At 46.0% G+C, this 21,501-nt stretch overlaps 1 protein-coding gene across 2 annotated transcripts in view; it reads right to left on the bottom strand.

Annotated features, from left to right (window-relative positions):
- Positions 1-14,054: 14,054 nt before the first annotated feature.
- Egln3 (egl-9 family hypoxia inducible factor 3) overlaps positions 14,055-21,501 on the bottom strand; it is a 29,959-nt gene continuing 22,512 nt past the window's right edge. The window contains exons 2-5 of one of the 2 annotated variants that reach the window (XM_008838714.3): positions 20,858-20,977; positions 19,166-19,302; positions 17,122-17,195; positions 14,055-15,652 (exon numbers count right to left, since the gene is read on the bottom strand). In XM_008838714.3, the coding sequence (XP_008836936.1) occupies positions 15,621-15,652; positions 17,122-17,195; positions 19,166-19,302; positions 20,858-20,977 (363 nt within the window). In that variant the 3' untranslated portion in view covers positions 14,055-15,620. The remainder of the gene's footprint in view (positions 15,653-17,121; positions 17,196-19,165; positions 19,303-20,857; positions 20,978-21,501) is intronic. The other variant, XM_017799549.2, reaches the window with a different exon arrangement.

The raw sequence follows: 21,501 nt of genomic DNA, 5'->3' as shown, positions 1-21,501 counted from the left end.
GACAAGGTCTCACATACCCCAGGCTGGTCCCAAACTCACTGTGTAGCCGAGGCTGGCCTTGAACTCTCGATTCTCCTGCTTTACTTTCCAAGTCCTGGGAACAGGCCTATGCCACCATGCCTGGCTTAGCAATTCCTTACCATGGGAAAAAAAATAATAACCACAGAATTGTGATTGGTTTAGCATAAGAGATTATCTGAGGGGCTGGAGAGATGGCTCAGGTATTAAGAACACTGGTTGTTCTTGGAGAAGACCGGGTTCAAATCCCTGCACCCATAAGGCAGCTAACAACTATCCATAACTCCAGTCCCAGGGGATCCGACAGCCTCTTCCGACCTCCAAGGGCATTGCACAACATAGGTACACTTTCATGCAGGCAATACACACATACACATAAAATAAAAATAATAAATACAATTTTTTTAGAAAACGTTTAAAAAAGAGAGATTATCGGGGCATGGTGGCGCACGCCTTTAGTCCCAGCACTCGGGAGGCAGAGGCAGGTGGATCTCTGTGAGTTTGAGGCCAGCCTGGTCTACATAGTGAGTTCCAGGACAGCTGGGGCTACAGGGAGACCCTGCCTCAAAAAGACAGAGAGAGAGAGAGAGAGATTATCTGAGATTATCTTTAGGTGAGAAGTCGGTGGGTACAGGAAGAAGCTGGCCGTGTACAAGCATTCCTATTTTATGAGCAAACCTATATACCTGATTGAATCTAGAAGACAGAAAAAAATGACACAGCAAAAATTTAAGGTCAGAAAGATGTAGGCAGGGTATTGTTTCTAAAGCGCTGAAATAAACCATAGGACAAGAATAAAAGCAGCCGTGCTGGGCTGTGCTGGGCGTGGTAGCACACGCCTGTAATCCCACACCCGGGAGGAGGAGGCTGAAGGTCTTGAGTTAGTGGCCTGCCTGTGCTACACACTGAAAATCTGTCTCCAAAAAGTCAAATAAAAATTTAAAAAGCAAGCAAACAAAAAATTGATCAAAGACAGAACCGGGACAAAACAAACAAGGAGACAAGAAACAGGACAGGACTCAACGTGTCAGGACTCGACGTGTCAGGACTCGACGTGTCAGGACTCGACTCGTCACCCCAGACACCGGTGGCCTCCACGGGAGGAAATAAAACTTTGGGCTGTTTCCCAGAGACACCCCTAAAATAACATATTACACAAAAACTGGAAATACATTTGTATGGATGCATGTGTGTGTGTTTATGTTCATGTGTGTGCATGTGTGCAGGTGTGTATGCATGCAGAGGCCAGAGGTTGCCCTCCGTGTGTCTTCTCCAATAGCTCTCTATTTTTTGAGAAAGGGTGTGGGGACCTAAAAGCCCCACCTTGCATAGGTCTGAAAGGAAGTCACTGGGGGCGCGGCCTGGCTTGCTTTGAAAGTCTGAAGAATACTTCTGCACTGCTGAGGAGTGCGTGATGAGCGCGCGTGACCATCCTTAAGATACACCCTCAGGGTGGAGGGGGGAGTTCCAGGTGCCTTTATAAGCTTTGTAACACTTGAAATAAATGAGTCCCAGCTTGACTAGGCTCCCCGTTGCGTCTGAGTGTCCCCAGGTAATGGGGGCCGCGTGGGCTGGCGAACGGCATGCTTACTCATCCCCAATCCTCACCTCGCTGGGGGTCGCGGGTTCGAACCCCCGGCAACAGGGTCTCTCACTGAAACTGGAGCTGGCTGATTCCTGTCTCTGCCTCCCCAGGGCTGGGATGTAGGTGCTCACTGCTGTTCCTGTCTTTTTCAATGGGATGAATTCGGGTCTTCAGGCTCCTGTAGCAAGCACCTTTACTGACCGTCTCCCCAGACCCTGGATATAGATTTTCTTTTAACAGGAGTACTTATATGAAGTATAACAATAATAGTGAGTATAATAATATCAGTTGTTGATCAAACTCATTTTTGTCTGCTAAAAGAAAACACAGAGAATATCACTAAAAGAAAACACAGAGATCTTTCATTTTTGACCCACAAAAAATTTTAGAGTTGAGGCTGGAAAGATGGCTCAGTGGTTAGGAGCACTGGCTGCTTTTACAGAGGACTTGGGTTCGAGGCCCAGCACCCACATGATGGCAAACAACTGTCCCTAACTCTAGTTCCCAGGGATCCAATGCCTTCTTCTTGCTTTCGTGGGCATTGCACAACATGGGCACACTTACATGCATGTAGGCAATACACTCATACATACAAAATTAAAATTAAAAAAGATTTTAAGAGTCAGAAGACTGCACATTATCCCCAGGACTGAGAACTAATAAAGCAAAAAGCCTTACCAAAGGTTAAGGAGAAAAGTTAGAACTACAGCAGCCCTGCCAGGCTTGGAATTCACGCCCAGCATGCTCTGCACAGCTTTCCTGAGCAATGTCTCACAATTCATTCAGTGTCCATCTGACTTGTGCCTTTCCAAATCACTGTAGGTACCTGGAGTATGCTGAGAAGTGAGAGTTAAAGGGGAATGACCACAAGGGAGAGAAGTGGGACGGTCTCAGGAGGATGAGATGTCCATCTTGAGGCAAAGCATTTTCATACAAAGGAAAGTCAGCCTCTTCAGACATCAGAGGCAAGGAAGACCCCTGGAAAAGGAAGCTTGGGGTGGCATGGGGTTTCAAGATTGCCAGTTTGCGGGGCTGGACAGATGGCTCAGCAGTTAAGAGCATTGACTGCTCTTGCATAGGACCTGGGTTTGATTCTGGGCACACACATGGCAGCTAACAACTGTTAGGGTTCCAAACAGCAGCAGCTTCCCCCCTCCCCAACAGGGACCTACAGACTTTGGAGCCTGAAAAAGGGAACTTAGCTGATAAGCACCTTGACCTTTGAAGTCAAGGGAAACAAACTGTGCTGAGAAGCATCCTGCCTTTCCTCTGACCTCCAAAGATAGGATAAGCAGATTCTACCTGATAACCAGAGATTTTAGAAGCTGTTTTTCTCTTATCTTAAAAGAGAAAAAGTAAACACTTCCAGACCCTAATCCTACCTGCTTTTCCTGCTTCCCCCTCCCTGATTTCTCCCCCAAACATTCCCCCCTTCCACACCCTAAAGCCCCCTTATATAAAGTCCCAGCTCACAACCCGTGGGCTGACATCTTTCCCTTCCCTTCCCTGACATCTTTCCCTTCCCCGAGGGAAAGGTGCCTCGTGCGAAATAAATCTGTATCCCGCTGAGAATTCCATCTGTGCCTTGCTGCCTCCTCCATCCGCTCGTGCTCTCCACCGCATGCTCTCTCCAACATTTTTTACCTATCAACAACCATCTGTTATTCCAGTTCCAGAGGATCTGACACCCTCTTCTGGTCTCTGTGGGCACTGCATGCATGCGATGCACTTATGTACAGGCAAATACTTATACTACTTAAAAAAAATACATGAACGTGCTGGGCGTGGTGGCACACACCTTTAATCCTAGCACTTGGGAGGCAGAGGCAGGCAGATCTTTGTGAGTTTGAGGCCAGCCTGGTCTACATAGTGAGTTCCAGGACAGCTGGGGCTACAAGGAGACGCTGTCTCAATAAAAGACAAAAAAAAAAAAAAATAGATGAACAAATTTTTTGTTGTTTTTTAAAAAGACTGCCAGTTGTAGGCTGGGTATGGTGGTGCACACCTTTAACCCCAGCACTTAGGCAGCAGAGGCAGGAGGATTGCTATGAGATCCAGGCCGGCCTTCTCTCCATAGGGAGTTCCAAGATAGCTGGGGCTACCGGGAGACCCTGTCTCAAAGACCAAAACCCAAACCAAAAACAAAACAAAAAAGATCAGTTTTTGTTGGTGGTCATAGTTTTGTTGTTGTTGTTGTTTGGCTTTTTTTGAGGGGGGGGATCTTTTTGAGACAGGGTCTCCCTGTAGCCCCAGCTGGCCTGTCACTCTCTATGCAGACCAGGCTGGCCTTGATCTCACAGTGATCTGCCTGCCTGAGCCTCCTGAGTGCCAGAACTAAATGTGTGTGCCACCATGCCCGGCTCAAAAGATCACCAGTTTTATCAGAATCTAGTCAGATCAGAATCTTATCTGAATCTAATCAGAATTCCATTCTTTCCCATTCAATCCCCTAAATATTAATGTGAGAAATTTGGAACAGTACGAATGCATTATAAATCAGCAGTTCCCACAATTACTTTATATAGCTTACATTCAGCAATATCAGCTCTGATGCCAGAAGAAACGACTCTTCTAGAGCCAAAATGAAAGCTCCCCTTCTCAAACTGAGGCCAAGGGACCCGACCTTGTCGTTTTCACTCAGTAAGTACCCTGATGAATGGCAGCAAGTTCACCCCTTGTCACAGTCCACATGGTCATCACAGTAATCCTGTGATGGGCAGGACCCCTGCCCAGAGGTCCAAGTAGTCATTGGCATTTCATCACAATGACCACGAGTGACAGGTCGACCCGTTGTGCTGTGCCTGCATACTGTAGTGCTAACCTACTGCTCCCACTGGCAGATGGGGGAGAGCTGCCCTTAACCCCAAAGAAACTCCGCGTGCCATTCGTATGTGGCTGTTCCCTCCCAGCTTGGACCTATCTTCTGGGACTATTCCTGGAAGCCAGTCCTTTACCAGGCAGGATTAATGATTTAACAAGAGCTGTGTACAAGTGTACACTCATAAATAAGAACCCTCAGGGCTAAGGAAGAAAAGCCATGAAATGAGAATCAAGGACACAGCGAGAAGGGCAGCTCCTCGTGGAGCTGGTGGCCTCCAGGCCTCCTAGGAGAAGAGGAGCCTCCATCCTGAGGCTTGATGGGGTCAGAGCTGATCCAGACTGAAGCTAAGATACTTGTGGTCAGGAGGCCTCCCATAGGGTGGCTAGCATAGCACTCCGGATGGGCCAGGGGCAACAGAATCTGTTAAAGGGTTTGCGCCACCTGGATGCAACAGTTCTGAACATAGATGCCACAGGCAAGCACTAAGCAGGCAGAAATGGGTGTACGCTACAGCGGAAAAGCAGCCCGTGCTCCCGCCTTGTCTCTCCAGCGTCCTCCACGACAGCTTGACACTGAGCTGATTGCAAAGAAGAAAAGTGTGCAGGTGGCTCTGTAATAGCGTCAGGAGGATTTGGAGCTGAGCTTCAGTCGATGGGCACGTGTTTAACTCACTGCCGAGTGCCTCCTTTTCCTTCCAGGGGCGGATGAGGCAACCTGAGCCGTCACTTCCCGTGAGACTGAGGAGCAGTGCCCAGGGACGTACCTAGAGCTCTCTGTCAGCCTTTATTATGGGACACAGTAGCCCAGGGATGGACTGTGACTCTTTATAGGAGCATTTGTCCTTTGGCACTAAAGTATTTTAGTTAGCAGAGCTCAGATTCAGTGGGGGCACAACACACTTTATGAGTGGAGTATCATGTTATCATTAGAGGGGATGCAGACAAGATTACAAAGAAGGAAACTGAGGCACATGAAGATACGATAACCTCCATGGATTGTAGAGTTAGAAATAACTGGCCTGAAATTTAAAACGATGTGTCCCTCCAAAATCCACATTGTTTGCTACATATGTTGTTTCCCACTGTCTATCAAGCTGCCACACACACTGGTGATTGATACAATGTCAGGACCAGACACCCAGGGCCTTGCCTTTTGGCAGCCAAGAGAATCACCCCCTCTCAGAGATTTGTAACATGATAGCTGTAGAGTGCTGGGCGCTCTCTACCCGTGCCCTGTTCCAAACCATCTACAAAGCGGCACTTTTAGCTGAGGATGTCAAACCAAGTGTTTCAACTTCAGGACCAGTGTCCTTACATTTTACTGGAGATGAGCCTTTTCCAAGTCTGAAGACACTTCAGTGAGGGTTAGTTCATCAGTCCAGATCCTTGGAAGTTGATTTACCTCACGTACTGGCCATGGCAGGGGCAGCCAGGCGTTCTGACTTAACTATGATAGTGGATTGGTAGAAAGGGGTGGACCTGGCCGTGGGAGGGCAATGCGAGTTGACCTCTATGGAGCCCTTCAGCCAGAGCTCAAGCTGACACTGTGTAGGAACTCAGCCCTTACAGATGGTTCAATGCCACCAGCGTCTCTCTTTCTCAGCCTTGAGCTTGCTGTTTGGATGATTCCTACCTCCAGAGCTTGTTCATGGGGATGGGAGGGTGACACATGGCTGAGATTTGGGGAAAATGTAACTCTGACCTACATAAATATAGAGTGCTTTTTTTCTTTTTTTTCAAGGCATCTGGCTGTGATCTAATAGGAAAAGAAATGGCCATGATGCAATTATTCCCCCCGAAGATGAAACTTTATAACAACAACACTTTTATTACGTATAGGTCACCCCCAAGGCCAGGCTTCTTCATGGGTTTCGGAGAGGATGAGATTTGTGTGGTTCTAAGTGCTCAAGCGGGTCAGGTCTCCCCCATCTATTTGGCCCACTTCACCACGGAATCTCGAGAGGTACAGAAACGATGCCATCAGGGAGAGGAGGCAAAGTGCCTCCTGCAGCTGCCGCACAGTGGTCCAAGCTCCCGGGACTGGGGACACTCGGCCTGGTTCTGTCTGAAACTTGCTTCCTACGTCTCGAGTGCTGCCGGAACCCGGGTTGGATGGGGAATCAGATTCACAGTCCTGTACTTGTACAAGGAAGCACATAGGCCGTTTCCGCCACATACGCATTTGGTGACAAGAAGTTCACTGTCTCTACCCCGGTGGTAGTTATCCCCAGGCTCTGTTTATATAGCGGGTTTGAATCTGGCAGCGATGAACGTGGCAGGCACGTAACAGGCACTGTAGCAAACACTACACAAATCTCACTGAATAAGCCTTATAAAAGCCTTTACAAACTGTGTTCCATCACTTGCCTTATTTTACAAACAGAGGCACAGAAAGGGTAAGCTTACCCAGCATCACACGGTCACTAAGATAAGGCCTGTTTCAAAAGCTCAGAATGGCATGTCTGTGGTGCATTAGAGAAAAGGTGAGGGTGACTTTCGTGCTGCCTGTAATCCCAGCACGGAGGAGGTGGAGGCAGGGGGACTGCAGGAAGTATGGGGTCAGCTTGGGCTTCGGAGTAAGACCCTTCCTCCCCATCCCCAAACAAATGAAGAATTAGATAAAAGGTCCCTATTGCCCTCTCAAGAGATACCAGAAACCAGATAAAGGTCTATCACCCTCAGTTGTGAGGACAACTGCCTTTCTTACTGTGTGTGTGTGTGTGTGTGTGTGTGTGTGTGTGTGTACCATGGCATGTGTGGGGCTCAGAGGACAGCTTTGGGAGTGGTTCTCTCCTTCCACCATTTCTGAGGTGGGGGGTCTCTTGCTACTTCTGGGGCTCTGCCGTGTGTAGCTGAGCCTCAGAACAGTTCTCCTGTCTGTATCTTGATTGTCCTGTCTCCTCTCCAGAGAGGTGCTATGACTGAAATTACATGAGCCACCACATCCGGCTTTTTTATGTAGGTTCAGGTCATCTGGATGGTGTGTTAACCTGCTGAGCCATCTTGAAGGCCTCCAGAGTAGCAGTGACAGCAGTCTACCTGGGAGTCTTCTTGTCATCTGAAGTCAGCCACGATCTGCCGTCACCACCTCTTGCTTGCTAATAATAAGCAAGACCTGAGACCGTTATCCTTCCAGCTCCACAAACCAGAGATCGGACCCGAGGGGTGAGTAGGACGACTGCTGTGGTTGGCTCAGGACAGGATGGCTGTCCCGGCTCCTCAGCCCCAGCTCTGGTCCCAGGGTCCTTTTTCCCTGCACGGTGCAGCCACAGCCCAGCCAGCCTCAGAGCCCAGAGGGAAGAATAGAGGGGGACTGAAGGGGGCTGAGCCCCCCAAGCTGCTCTGACAGACTGTGTCTTCAGCAAAATTGAATGCGCCTAAGAAGATGGCTACACACGCTTTGGCAGGGCTGTCTGCCCCTTGGGAGGCGAGCTGATGGGACGTGCCTCTGTTCTTCCTTACAGGAGCGTAAAAGTAGCAGCTGTGGTTTTTTTGCACGTGCTCTGTCCTCAGAGTAGCCCTGTGCTGGAAGCTCCTTCCCTGCTCTGGCCAGGTGGAGGGTAGTACAACCTGCCTTAGGTCACCAGAGCCCCATCCCAAAAAGAAATGGTGGTCTCCTGGAGAGAGTTCTCAAGAGCACGAGTGGTTATAAACCCTGAGTCACTCAGCTCAGTGCTCTCACACTTACTCCCAACATGATGGCATAGTCCCAGGTGGAACCCATGGGGCCACCTGATCTTGGATCTTGAGCCAGAACAACCTCCTTGCTTTATAAAGCTGCCCTGCTTCAGGTGTTTCACCGTAGTAATGAAAAATGGGCTAAGATATAGTGAGATCTCTATGGACTCTGAGGAGGATAAAATAGATTGACATACTAAAACTTGGTTGGAATCCTCAACTATTGACTCTAGAGGGACTGTGGATAAACATAGGGGCCCTTCCATGATTTATAATGGAGACCCAAGTTAGCCGCAAGATATTTGTAGAACAAGCAAGATTCTTGGAGCTTTCGTCACCCACTCCAGCAGTGTGGGGATCCAACCCAAGGCCTTCCGCATGCTAGGTGAGCACTCCAAGATACACCCTCAGCCCTTGGGAATTTCTCATACATCTTCTCTACCACTGTAGAGCTCTAGAAAGGAAGCCTGCCACTGCCTGCCGTGGACGTGCCCTGCTAAGAAAAGCAGAATGAGCCACTGGTTGTTCCCCGTGCTCTGCACACCCTGGTAAGTTACCGCAGAGTCCTTGGGAGCCTCCCACCCTAGGAAACTACTGCGGGTCTTCTCCAAGAGCAGCAACAGCAGACCCTTGTTTCCCAGTGCTGTGCGTGGCACGATGGGGGACAGGGGTAAGTAGACAACTGGTTTGTTGAGAGACAAACGCAGTTGGAGACTGTGAAGTTCAAGTCCGGAGCAGCGGGTTCTCACGCACACCCCTCTCTGGGGATTACAGCCAGTCCGCACACCCCTCTCTGGGGATTACAGTCAGTCCCCGCAAGCCCCATTCTCCTCTGCAGGTTAAAAGTCCCCTGTTGGAGCGGTCTCAGCTGTATCCATATTTAGTAATATTCGAGGAAGGGGAGTGTTGGGCCAAAGGCTGAAAAAAAATATATATGTATACTTAAGTGCTGAGATAAGTTTATTCCCAACATACTTGTCTGGGAAAGCACACACACACACACACACACACACACACACACACACACACAGAGGTCACGTGACAGCTAACACAAACCCAAACTCTCTTTATCCAGGGAACAACTGGCTACTTTGATTAAATCTCAATGGCAAGATCGCCATGGGAACGCCCAGTCTTGATGGCTGCAGAGCTATGCTGTGAGGACACAGGGCCAGCAGTGCTAATCACTGCAAGTCACAGCTGTCTTGTTTTTTAAAGCGGGTGTCCTTCATCAAGATAACATAAATTTACTGACAAAAGGAAATTTACAGACAGCCTAGAGGGGAAGCAGGCGGTGAGCGAGCAGGAACTGGCTGTCAAGAGCAGCACCCTACCCACAGGAGTGTCCCTGGCCCTTGCAAGTCATACCAGGTTCCCAGCTCCCCGCAGGCTGTTGCCAGTCGGTGAAACCCAGGCACAAGAGAGTGCCAGTGGACACTCACACCTTCAGAGAAAGCCTATGAAAATAAGAAGCCAGGAGGAAAGGCTCGCTAAAAATAGAGCTTATCAGATGCGAGTTCAGTCCTGAGAATGTTATCTCTCCCGGCAGGAGGGTGGAAAAAACCCCAGCAAGTCAAGGGGACACAGGCCACAGGATGAATAAGCAGAAAAATAGTAGGAAATGAGCGTGCAACGTGCAGGGCGTGCTGGGGACTCCAGGATGCCGGCTTTCCAAGCCCGCTCAGCTCCGCCCCACAGGCCAGAATCCGACCCAGCTGAGACAGCACCCTGCCCATGAAAGGGGGCCTTTTTCGTTCTTACGCCTTTTTAGAAAGGTTGTGTTTTTCCCAGTTTACATTTGTTACCCTTTCAAACAGAAGAGGAAGGTCTGTGGAAACAATTTCTTGGGAAATTCCTACTCCCCGGCATTTTATGGCACAGATCCAACAAAATTTCCAAAGCCGAGATAGTTGGTGAATCCTTCCGTCCATCCGTCCCCAGCTGCTAGCTCCTGCTTCCTCCTCCCACAACTCTGAAGAGAACAGGCTTCCCAGGAGGAGTACTCAGACCAGGAAGGCTGAGACCTGGGAAACTGACAGCTGTTCTAAAGCTCTTAGACACACCCACATAGACCCCTTCTAAGCCCTGTTCCCCCAGAACCGGTCAAGTGATAAACCTCCCTTCCACTCTTTAACCAAACCCACCTTTTCACCTCTACATACACCACACATCAGTTCAAGGGATGTGGCTCCACTCAAGACACAGATGCAAAACTGAGACCTAAAAACGTTTTTTTTTTTTTTTAATCAACGCAGCACTTACCCACTCTAAAGTAACTTCACCCAACTATTCTTCTGTCTGTTGGTGTATGTGGCTAATAAGATACAACATCCCCTAACTGAGATGTCATTTTTAAAAATCTCTGGGGATGGGAGGTGGGGGGCATGGCTGGAGAGATGGCTCAGCTGTTAGGAGCACTGGCTGCTCTTGCAGAGGACTGGAGCTCATTTCCCAGCACCCTCATGGCAGCTAAGAAACATTTGTAACTCTAGTTCCACGGGATCAAACATCCTCCTCTGGCCTTTGTGGATACTGACAGCGGGGGTGGGGGGTGTACTTACCTGCATGCAGGCAATACATTCATATGCATAAAACAAAAATAATAAATATATATTTTTTAAGTTCTGCAAATATTCTGGGGAAAAAATGGCACTCCAGAATATAAGTTAAAACTCCTTCCACAATGGCTGTCTTAAGTGTGAAGTTCACCAAAGATCAAACAAGGTCAAAAATGAAAATTAACCTTAATTCAATACACAATCTTTCACACTATTTAAGTAGGTTGATGGGCTATGTGTCTTGAAGGAATTAAGATGGCATCCTTCCACTGGCCACCTAAGATCAGTATGGTGATGCATGCCTGTAACCTCAGCACTCAGGAGGCTGCGGCAGGAGGGTGTTGGATTTGACGCCAGCCTAAGCTACATAGTGAGACTTTGTCTTAGAAAAAAGAAAATTAAAGTTAGGTAGAGATAACTCAATCGTCTTTGAGAACTCAAAATGTTTGTAAATCTCCACTTAATGTCACTCAGTGGCGATAAAAGCATTCTACTTTCTGGGTGGTGAACTGTCAGTCACAGACTCCCGGATGTCTCAGACCCACCTCAAGCCCAAAGTGGGACAATATGGTACCAGAAAGAAGGTGCTTCCTTTATCCCCGGAAGGTCCATCTCACGTAGGAAAGTGAGGGTGGCAGCTGGCACACGGCCTAAAGGTTCCCAACTGCACGTGGTATTTTCCGTGCCAGTGACCCGAGCAGCTTCTCTGCCTTAGAGTGAGGCCACGCTCCCAACATCTCATGCCTAGCATTCGCCCAAGAGACCAATGTCGGATGGAAACCCAAAATCTCTCCAGTCGCGAGACAGATCGGGAAGGTCCTACTTCAGAATCAAGAAGGAATTTGAGCATGGAGCTGAGGTTTCTGCAGGCGTGATTTTTACTGAATAAGTAATGCTCCCTTAGGAGGCTGGGCACAGCACCGCACCCTTGTGAATAACACATTATGGGAAAAAGAGTCAAGCTCTGAGCGTTTAAACACTGCCTCTCCCAGCACCACTCACTCGGGCCCTTTTGTTTGGCATCTGCTCTGCAGGAAGGAGATATCAAGGAAAACAAACACTGAAGACCTGGAGGTCTTGAGTCAAATCCCGGAGAGCCGCTGCATCTCTATAACCTAGGACCAGCCACCTAACTGTTCTGAGCAGTTTCCTCAGCTGGGGAAGAGGAAGAGCTGCCCCACAGTGCACACAGTGGCTGCAGAGAACAAGCATGTGACTGCACGTAGCGCAGCCACCCACCCGCACATAGGTACTCTCGAGTACTGAGTCAGCCAACCCTTTGTAGTCCACTCAGTGCATGACTCTTTAACCGGAGTTTGGCCCTGCCCACGGCGAACTTTGCCTTTCAAAGGACCCACGTTTCAGCTCGATGAGAAGCCGACATATTAAAAGCCGTATTTGGATGGGGGAAGATGAGCTGGTCTGGTTCTTCATTGTGAACTAGCATGTATTACTCAACTGAGTTCAAGTGTGGAAAGCTTCATCTTAAAAGAATGATTGAGCCTGGCGTGGTGGTGCACGCCTTTAATCCCAGCACTTAGGGGGCAGAGGCAGGTGGATCTTTGTGAGTTGGAGGTCAGCCTGGTCTACATAGTGGATTCCAGGACAGCTGGGGCTACAAGGAGACCCTGTCTCAAAAAAGACAAAAAAGAACGATTGATTTTCACTGTTCTGTGAAGTCCCAACCCCTGCACTAGCTGCCGTTCTTTTTACAACATTCAAAAACTTCAGCTGAAGTTAATGTTGTATTAATTTTATTTAAAATAACTTCACTAGGGCTGAAGAAATGACTCAGTGGATAAGAGTACCTACTGGAGGCTGGAGAGATGGCTCAGCCTGGCACTCTGGCTGCTCTTGCAGATGACCCAGGTTTGGTTCCCAGCACCCACATGGTGGCTAACTGTGCATAACTCCAGCTCCAGACCTCTTCAGGTCTCCACAGGTATTGTGTGTACATAGCACATATATGCATGCAAAATCATCATATACACAAAACACCAAAAACATTTTAAAAATAACTTCATTTAAGTACCACCCTGGCAGGGGCTGGAGAACTGACTCAGTGGTTAAGAGCACTGAATGTTCTTGAGAAGACCCGGGTTCGAATTCCAGCACCCACATGGCAGCTAACAACTGTCCCTAACTCCAGTCCCAGAGGATCTGATGCCCTCTTCTGACCTCCGAGGGCATTGCACCACATGGGTGCACTTACCTACATGCCGGCAATACACACATACACATAAAATAAAAATAATAATTGTTTTTTAAAAAAGTAGCACCCTGGCACTTGATCAAATGTAGACAGACATGCCTGACACAGCTGCTCCTGTCTTACACAAACCAGGGACCAAGCAGGCATTTCCCATCACTGCTTTCTAAAGCAACACAGGAAATTTCAAGAGCGAATGGCCGAGAGAAGTTAGGATGGCCCAGTCTCTTAAAAACCTGAGTTATTTAAAGAAGAAAATAATTTCTGAGTGGATAATTCATGATTCAGACAGCCTAAAATTTAATTGGTATGAACTACTAAAGATTTTTAAATACATTTAGGTAAGACTTTTTATTTCCATGAAATTGGATCTTTGATTCCAAATTTAATCTCCTCCTAAGGAACCCGCTCTATTCAGATGATGTAACGGTGAGGTAGGCTCTTAACATTTTATTGCCAGGAATATAGATGAAATTGATCAGATTATTTGCCAAATAACATTTCTTCAGCAGGACCGAGTTCCCCGCCTAAGTGGGCTGTCAAAGTGAAAGAGCAGAAGTCAAGTTGCATTGTCCAGGGCAGTCTAGTAGGGCTCAAATCAGCCATGAAAAATTAGTGTGCACGAAAAGTGATTTGCTGTACGGCTTATTAGTTTACAGGACCTTTGGAAAGAGTATGCAAAGGCTAATGGGTCAGATCTCTTGCAGAGTCAAAATACTGTTAAAATGAAGAAGGAAATACAGAACACAGTACTGAGCTACAAGACATTCCTTCAGAATACTGTCACTATCATTTCAAGACATTAGCGATCCCAAAAATACAGTTTTACAGAACGTAGGATTCTTAATACGCAAACTTCCCTCCCTTCCTTCCACATTGAGTTTTTAAAATTTACTCTGAAGGAAGAGTTTATTTACTGTGTCCTACCTTAAGCTACCTTTTCATACTCCTGTTTCACAACCACGACACTAAATGGAAATACTATTCCTGTGAATGACTTGTTTACAGATAAACAAGAAATGAGACTATGACCAGAGTTTTCAGAATCTCTCAGCCAAAGTTTGTATCAACAGTGACAGGCTGTGTGATGCAGTTCAGTGGGAGAGCGCTGGCTAAGGAGGTGTGAGGGGCATACTCAAATAAATAAATGCACACAATCCAAATAGTAAAGATGTAGGAGTAAAAATTCAGAGGAGACCAAGTTTATTCAGAGGATTTACTAAGCCCTTACTATAAGCCAGGCACTGTTTAGTGCGGCCAATATAGTGCATTGATTAAAACCATACAAAATCCCTGTCTTCATTGCCTTCACTCCAGATGAAAGACACAAGACAACATAATAAATAAGTCAATGATGTGGTAATTTAGAAGGTGGTAAGAACTATAATAAAATAAAATAGAGCAGTTGTGAGAACAGGATGACAAGTTCTTTCTGGACGTTTTCCAAAGCCATAAAAGGAAAAAACAAACTTCTTTCTTGGAAAGTCTGTATGGATGAATGTGACAAAATAAAGTATTTCTGATTCTGTAATGTCCATGGAAGTCACGTAATAAGTTAAAGGGATTTAAAAGACATAAAAATAGAAATGAAAACTAGGAGGGGTAATGTCAATAAAAACGGGTGCTTGATAAGGAGCACTTGAGGAGTGGTACCTGCTTCCCACAAGCAGTGAGGCTTTCCACAGTCCTAGCAAATCCCGCAATTTCTGACCACACTACCAACCAATTGCTCCAGAGAGTCAAGTTGGCTAAGGAAAGGCTGGCGGGAAAGGCCACGGGGAGGGGTTCAAACAGCCATGAGATGTTTGAATTTCAGCTTCTTTCTGTTGCTAAGGAGGATGTGCTCCTTAAAAAGGAGCACCGAGAAACGGGGATCTACGTTTCCAAGCCCATCTTCCCCCGAAGCTGTTCGCCACATCCACAGTTACTGTCTATCACTAGAATTTGCTCTTGCTAGCACTAAATTACCAGGGAGAGTTTTAGCCCTTAATTTAAATTCAAAGCCCAATTACAGCAAACAACCCAAACCACACATCTAGTTTTATTCTCTGGATAATTAGGTTCTCCAAGAAAGGAGTGAAAATACAGAGTAAGTGGCATTGTCCTCTTCAATCGGAAAGTCACTAATTCAGCAAAATGGGGCAAAAGTCAAGTCCAGGTTGTAGGACCAGGAAAGGCGTGTCCGTCCGTCCCCACCCCCACCCCTTACAAACTGATCACTGTGACAGCAGCCCTTTCTAGAGGTAATAATGTCATTAGGTCGTCATAATTCTCCAGAAACCCCAACAGTCCCAGATTAACAACATCTGGAAATTGTTCAGATGACACAAATTTCTGTTTCCTGCTGTTAAGGCTTCATGGGTGATTCTCTGCGGCATCCGTCACCATATTGGGTTTTTTCTCTTTCTTGAAACCTCCTCCTTTCAAATTGGGAAGCATACATAAAGTGCAAGTAGGCGCTTCTCCCAGCTCCAGGGCTCTTGGTTCAGCAGCTATAGTCCCAAATCCATCGGTCACACTGCCGGCCAGCAAGGAGGTCTGCAGGTATTTCTGGAGTTAGCAACCAAGTTTATCTGGCAGAGAGTGTCTCAAGTCCTGGTAGAAAACACGAAGTACCACACACAAGACAGGGATGTGAACGAGCAAGCAGTACGGGCCTTTCACGGTCTCTGTGGAGGCCATCTTTGGATCTCATCTCTTAAAAGGAATTCAGGAACCATTACTAGCAGGGCCGGTGGATTTCAGAACACAGTCAGTCTTCAGAGAGGGCAGATTCAGTCTTCCCTGGGTTGAGGACAGAAAAGAAGTTAGAAAGTCAAATTTGATGTCACAAATGTCACAGAAATAAAAGCAACGACAAAGCAAAATAAAACAAACAACAATAACAACAAAAAACCAAATCCCTCCAGTAAACAACTTCCCACTTTATAAAGCAAATTAAGCCTCCTCACTGAAATATGCCAGGTGTCTTTTTTGGTGTTTGATAAGTATGGAGTCTAAATAGGCCATGGACTGGGCGATGTTATATTTACTTCTTAACAAGAGACATACATCTCCTTATTTATCTATTAGTGGTGGGAATTGAGCCTAGGGCCTTGTACATAGGCAAGCACCTACCTCTGAGCTTTTACTGTGAGATTTCTCAGGGAGTTAATTTCATAAGCTAATGAGCCCTGTCACTTAAAACAAAACAAACAAACAAAAAAAACTTTTTTAAAAACTTTATGTGTATGAAAGTTTTGCCTGCATGTAAGAGCACCATGTGTATGCAATGCCTGGAGAGGCTAGAAAAGGACATCAGATCCCCTAGAACTGAAGTTACGGAAGGTTAGCTGTTATGTGGGTGCTGCAGTGTATGCAAATGCCTGAAGAGGCCAGAACAGGACAATGGATCCCCAAGAACTGGAGTTGTAGATAGTTGTTAGTGCCATGTGGGTACCAAGAACTGAACCCAGGTCCTCTGCGAGAGCAGCCAGTGCTCTTAACCACTGAGCCATCTCTCCAGCTCATCCTGTCACTGTTCGAGGGTTATGGTAAACAGTACTTCCTACATTTGGAGGGCCAGAAATCCACCTTGGTAGAACTAGTAGTTTTGTACAACTTTTTTTGGCGGGGTAGGGGGGAGAGGGTAGAATTTGAGATATAGTCTCACTATATAGGTCAGGCTGACCTTGAACTCATGATTCTCCTGCCTCAGCCCCCAGAGTGCTGGGATTATAGGCATGAACTACCACACCAAGCCTAGTGCAATATATTTTGAGATGTTTCATAGAACTGGTTAGAAGGGACAGGAATGCTGTTGAATCATATTTACTTTATAGTATATGATTCCTGGTTTCACACTGAGGGTCACAACCCCACATCAACTTAATCAATGAGTCACTGTAGCTAAATATCAGTAAATTTTCTGTGTAATGTGCACAAATCATGGTAAACTTTAGTACTTCCCATGACTGATTAACATGAATAATTAACATTCACAATAAAAAGTGAATTATTTCTACTATTATAAACCAGCATATAATTAGTGGGCATCCTTGGGAATGTAGGGGGAAATGCCGTTATTTTTTCTGAATTTTAATTTAAGACTACCAAGACCAAAGTTTCAATTTCATTACATATGAAGCTAAGTCACACCTGGGAGTAAACACAGTATGTTATAAAATATGTAAAATTAAAGTCATAGATTGACTTGATCAAATGATCAAGAAATACTAGAAAATATCAAATACCGAAAATGATCAAATACATACTAGTTAAATTCCTGAATTTCTTTTTAGCTTCTGCTCTCTCTTCAGCATCAAAGTACCAGACAGTCATAGCGTACCTGAGAGAGAAAAGCAGACTTAAGGACCTGTAAGAGGGCAGCTGACCGTGCAAGCCTCACACTTGCCACTTAAAAACCGTCACGTAAAGTTCCCTCTCTTATCGGAAGCCCGCTTCTATTTTAATTTAAATTTACTTCCTCCGGCCTCAATTCTACGTAAATGTCATAACACAGGAGTCCCAGGTATGTGCCAGGCATGATCCCAAGCAATGGGAATTCAAATGGTGCTGCCACTCCAACCTCCTTTCTCCCCAAGATCTCAGGTTCCAGCGGTGATCGGTAAGCAAATGGAACCTGCACAGAAAGAGCTGGAAGAGTTTCACCCTTCTAAGACTGGGGGCGGAGGGGAGGGGGTAGCTCAAGATGATGGGAGGAAGGAGATGACATCTGAGTGAACCTTTCAGAAATAAATCACAGAGCACTGACAACTCAGGGTCTGTTTCCTTTTTAGACACTGGGGCACAGATGCAGTTCAGTAATGATGATGTCAAGCTTTCCTGTTACCTGCTTTACCTATTTCATGTTGGGCTTTATTTTCATAGTTACTATTAGCCATGGTAATCTCTAACTACTTGATCCAAACCCCTTTGCACCCCGACCCCCAGGGCTTCAAATCCACCTTTGCTTTGTTTACTTTGTGAAGTTGGTCATGGCAGGGCTGGGAAATAACTAGAAAATTCTGCCACAAAAATAGGGTCCTAGTATTGAACCCCATAAAGCAAGCCACAAGCAGACTTCCATTGGCAGAACTAGTGACCTGCCTGCACAGAGTAGATTGCAGTGTGACTGAATCCGTTAAGTCTAGGGCCCAGATCAGTGATGTCTGGAGGGTGAAACACAAGGCTTAACTCAATTAGGCTTGTTAAGATTTTTAGCACCACCATCCCAGCTCTCCTCGACTGCTGTTACCAGTCTAAGTAACACTCCCACCCCACTCCATTCACTCCTGGCCCACAGTCCTGCTGCAAGATAAAGGAAAATTAGAGGCAGGAGATTAAGATTTTCATCACAGCTTTCTAAATTAAGAATAAACAGTTCTAAACTGTTCAGTGACTCTGAAAGTCTACGCACCAAATAAATAAATAATATTCAGTATGGGTCTGTTGGTAAAATGCTTGCCTAGGAGGTATAAAGCCCTAGGTTTGACCCCCAGCATCACAGAGACTGGGTATGGTGACATACACCGGGTAATCCCAGCATTCTGGAAGTGGAGGCAGGAATCTCAGAAACTCTAGGGCATCTTTGGCTACTTTTAGGCCAGCCTGATAAGAGACTCAATCTCAAAATAAGCAAACAAACAAATAAATAAGCAAAACCAAATTATTCAATTGTTATAGCCTGGACACAGCTAGCCCAGACTAACATTACGCTAAGGAAAGCGTAAAAAGGAAAAGAAATCAGAACAAATTAGTCTTTGTTTTCTCAAAGTTCCTTCTCTGCTTAAAACTGGGAAATTGTTTTGTTTTTTAACCTGACAAATTATACACTCATTCCAAGAACCAGAAATTTTGATGTGTGTCAGCCAGCATTTTCTGGGGATAGTTCAACATTGGATCTCTGTTGTTATTTTATTTGTTGTTTGGGTGACAGGTCTCACTTAGCCCAGGCTGGCCTTGAACTCCATCTTCCAGGGCTTGAATTACAGGAATAGCCCATGAACCCAACATTAGCTCTTCTTTTTACAGGGGAAGAAGGAAGTGAGGGCAGGAGAGAAACACACTCTAAGAAACTGAGATTTCAATACGCTTAACTCACAGAAAGCAATGTTAACAGCTACTTTAAACAGGTTATATTTGTATGCTGCCGAATCCTAAAGATTCTCCTTTAATTTCTATCACTCCAAGCAAGTTTACCTATGAGCTTTGGGGTGCGCCCAGCCCCTGTTGTGCACAGGACGTGAGTTTTGAGAATTCTCTGGGATCTGGGGTTTGTACAAGCTTCTGAAGAGAGGTTACAGCCCTGGCTATTACCTGGTTGCATAGGAAGGCTGCACTTCGTGTGGGTTCCTGCGATCCGACCAGAAGAAGAGGAGTCTGTCAAAAATGGGCTCCACGTCTGCTATGAAGGATTTCCCTTCTGGAAATATCCGGAGAATCCCTCCATGTAGCTGAAGGCCAAAAAGATGATTAATTACTTCGTGGTCTCATAGGAAGTTTATCAGTAATGAATGATATGTGAGACCTATCAAGGAAAAAAGGCTACCCCTACCTCAATTCCAAGTGGGTTTTACTTTCAAATCCTTACTTCCTGTTACTTTGTATCCAACTTCCCACTCTCACAGTTGTGAAACCCCACAGACACAAAGCAAAGGACTACCAGACCAAATTGCTCCTGTTTACCAAGATGGTGCACCTTTAATCCCAGCACCCAGGAGACAGAGGCAGGCTGTGAGATGGGGGTCAGCCTGAGATGGTCTACATGGCAAGTTCCAGGCCAACTGGGGCTACATAGTGAGTCCCTGTCTCAAAAAAAAAAAGTTATGTCAGACTGTTTCAGCCTAAAAAACAGACAAAAATCCCTAGCAATTTCACACAGTCCCATCCATTACTAAGTTTCTGAAGCCACCCATCACACCTGATAGCCGCTTTCCTCAAAACTTTCCACACATACATCTGACCTCACTGGCCGACACTACAGGTTCCTTGCCCTCAACTTCAGACCACCTCATTTACACCTTTTATGACATCCAACACTCTCTTGAAACACTTTTTCTTTTTTACACGTATACACAAACTGTCCTATTAGAATAACTACATTCTGGGTAGAAATCAGGCTTCACACATCAATGTTTCTACACAGCACGCATCTGACACTGGGCAGAAACTCTATTTGTTGATTTCATCCTTTCTCATTTATCATTATTGGTACAATGACTTTGCACATCACAGTACCCAAAAGACTGAAAAGATCTAAAGGACCAGTTTCAGCCATATTACCCAGCAGAGAGGACAGATGAGCCGTCTCACCCAGTCACTGGCTTTCTAGGTTCATTTCTCTGACCCCACATACAATATTGCGTTATGACAGCCAGACTCTGCTCTAATGAACAGGACAGAGAAACACACAAGGTTCAAAAGTCAAATAAGCTTATAAAGTTCTCTGGCTTCCCGGACTCCTAAATCATCTTAATCTTCAGAGAGCATACAAAGAACAGACCCAATGTTCACAGAACATGGTGTGTGGAACCAGACTTTACATCTCTTTCTCCACCATCAAATCAGCCACAGATAAGCCACACAGCCTCTCTGTCATTCACAAACCATGGCAAGCTACGGCAGCCACCCTTGGGACGTGCTACCCTGAGAAAGAGAACTGTGTGGGAAACCCCTCTCAGGGACCGTTTGTGGAATTCTCTCAGTGCTGCTGAAAGGGAAAGTAAACGCCATATGCTAAGCCAAGTCACATCAGCTCTGCATCCTAATGTTAAATTACCTCCCTCCCCCATCTTGACCACCCCCCCCCAAAATTAACTTCATAGCCACTGTTTTTAATCTCATCAACTTTAGTACCAATTTCGTAGGTGAAGGGGAAGGAAACCATGAAGCCATGGAGACGGGGAGATTAAGAACTCAAAACTCTCCCAAAGTTACCTGAATTCTTTTCCTAACTGGAAAACCCTTTATGAGATATAGCCCCACACACATGCCCGTGTTCTATGGTACCTTGGCATCCCAGTTCTTATTCAGGTAATAGATGCAGGTGATACAGCGGCCGTCACCATTGGGGTTGTCCACATGGCGAACATAACCCGTTCCATTTCCCGGATAGCAAGCCACCATTGCCTGTGGAGACATCACAAGGGCACTGGTTAATAAAGCTCAAACAGTCGCATCCCACTACTAAACTGACAAGCAACAGTCTCCTTGGATGCTTTTCTGGCATTGTCAAGTGGCTAGTTGCTTATTTACAAATATAGTCCACAGATTCAGATTATGAAAAAAGCATAAAACTAACATAAAGTAATCTTTGTTCAAAAGCTTAACAGGCAGATTATACCTTAGAACTCAGCCCAGGGGAAAGTGATTGAACAACATTCCTATACTTGTAGACTACTTGGCATTTTCTTATAGTAACCCATCTCCCTTATCAACAGAATGTCTGCTTTCTTAAACACTCCTTTAAAAAAAAAAAAAAAAAAAAAAAAACAGGTTCCAGGTTCCCATCCTAGAGCCACAAAATCTGAGTCCTGCGGCGGTGTGACGGGTGCTCGTGGTTGGTGCACACATGTAATCTCAGTGCTCTGGAAAGCTGGAGGAAGGCTGCAAGGCTGGGTGAGGCTAGCCTGGACCACATAGGGAGCTGTTCT

The sequence above is a fragment of the Nannospalax galili genome, unplaced genomic scaffold, assembly GCF_000622305.1.
Source record: "Nannospalax galili isolate Female #2095 unplaced genomic scaffold, S.galili_v1.0 scaffold1579, whole genome shotgun sequence".
Classification (NCBI taxonomy): Eukaryota; Metazoa; Chordata; class Mammalia; order Rodentia; family Spalacidae; genus Nannospalax; species Nannospalax galili.
Note: the sequence above shows the minus strand (reverse complement) of the source record. Positions and strands in the feature narration are given on the sequence as shown.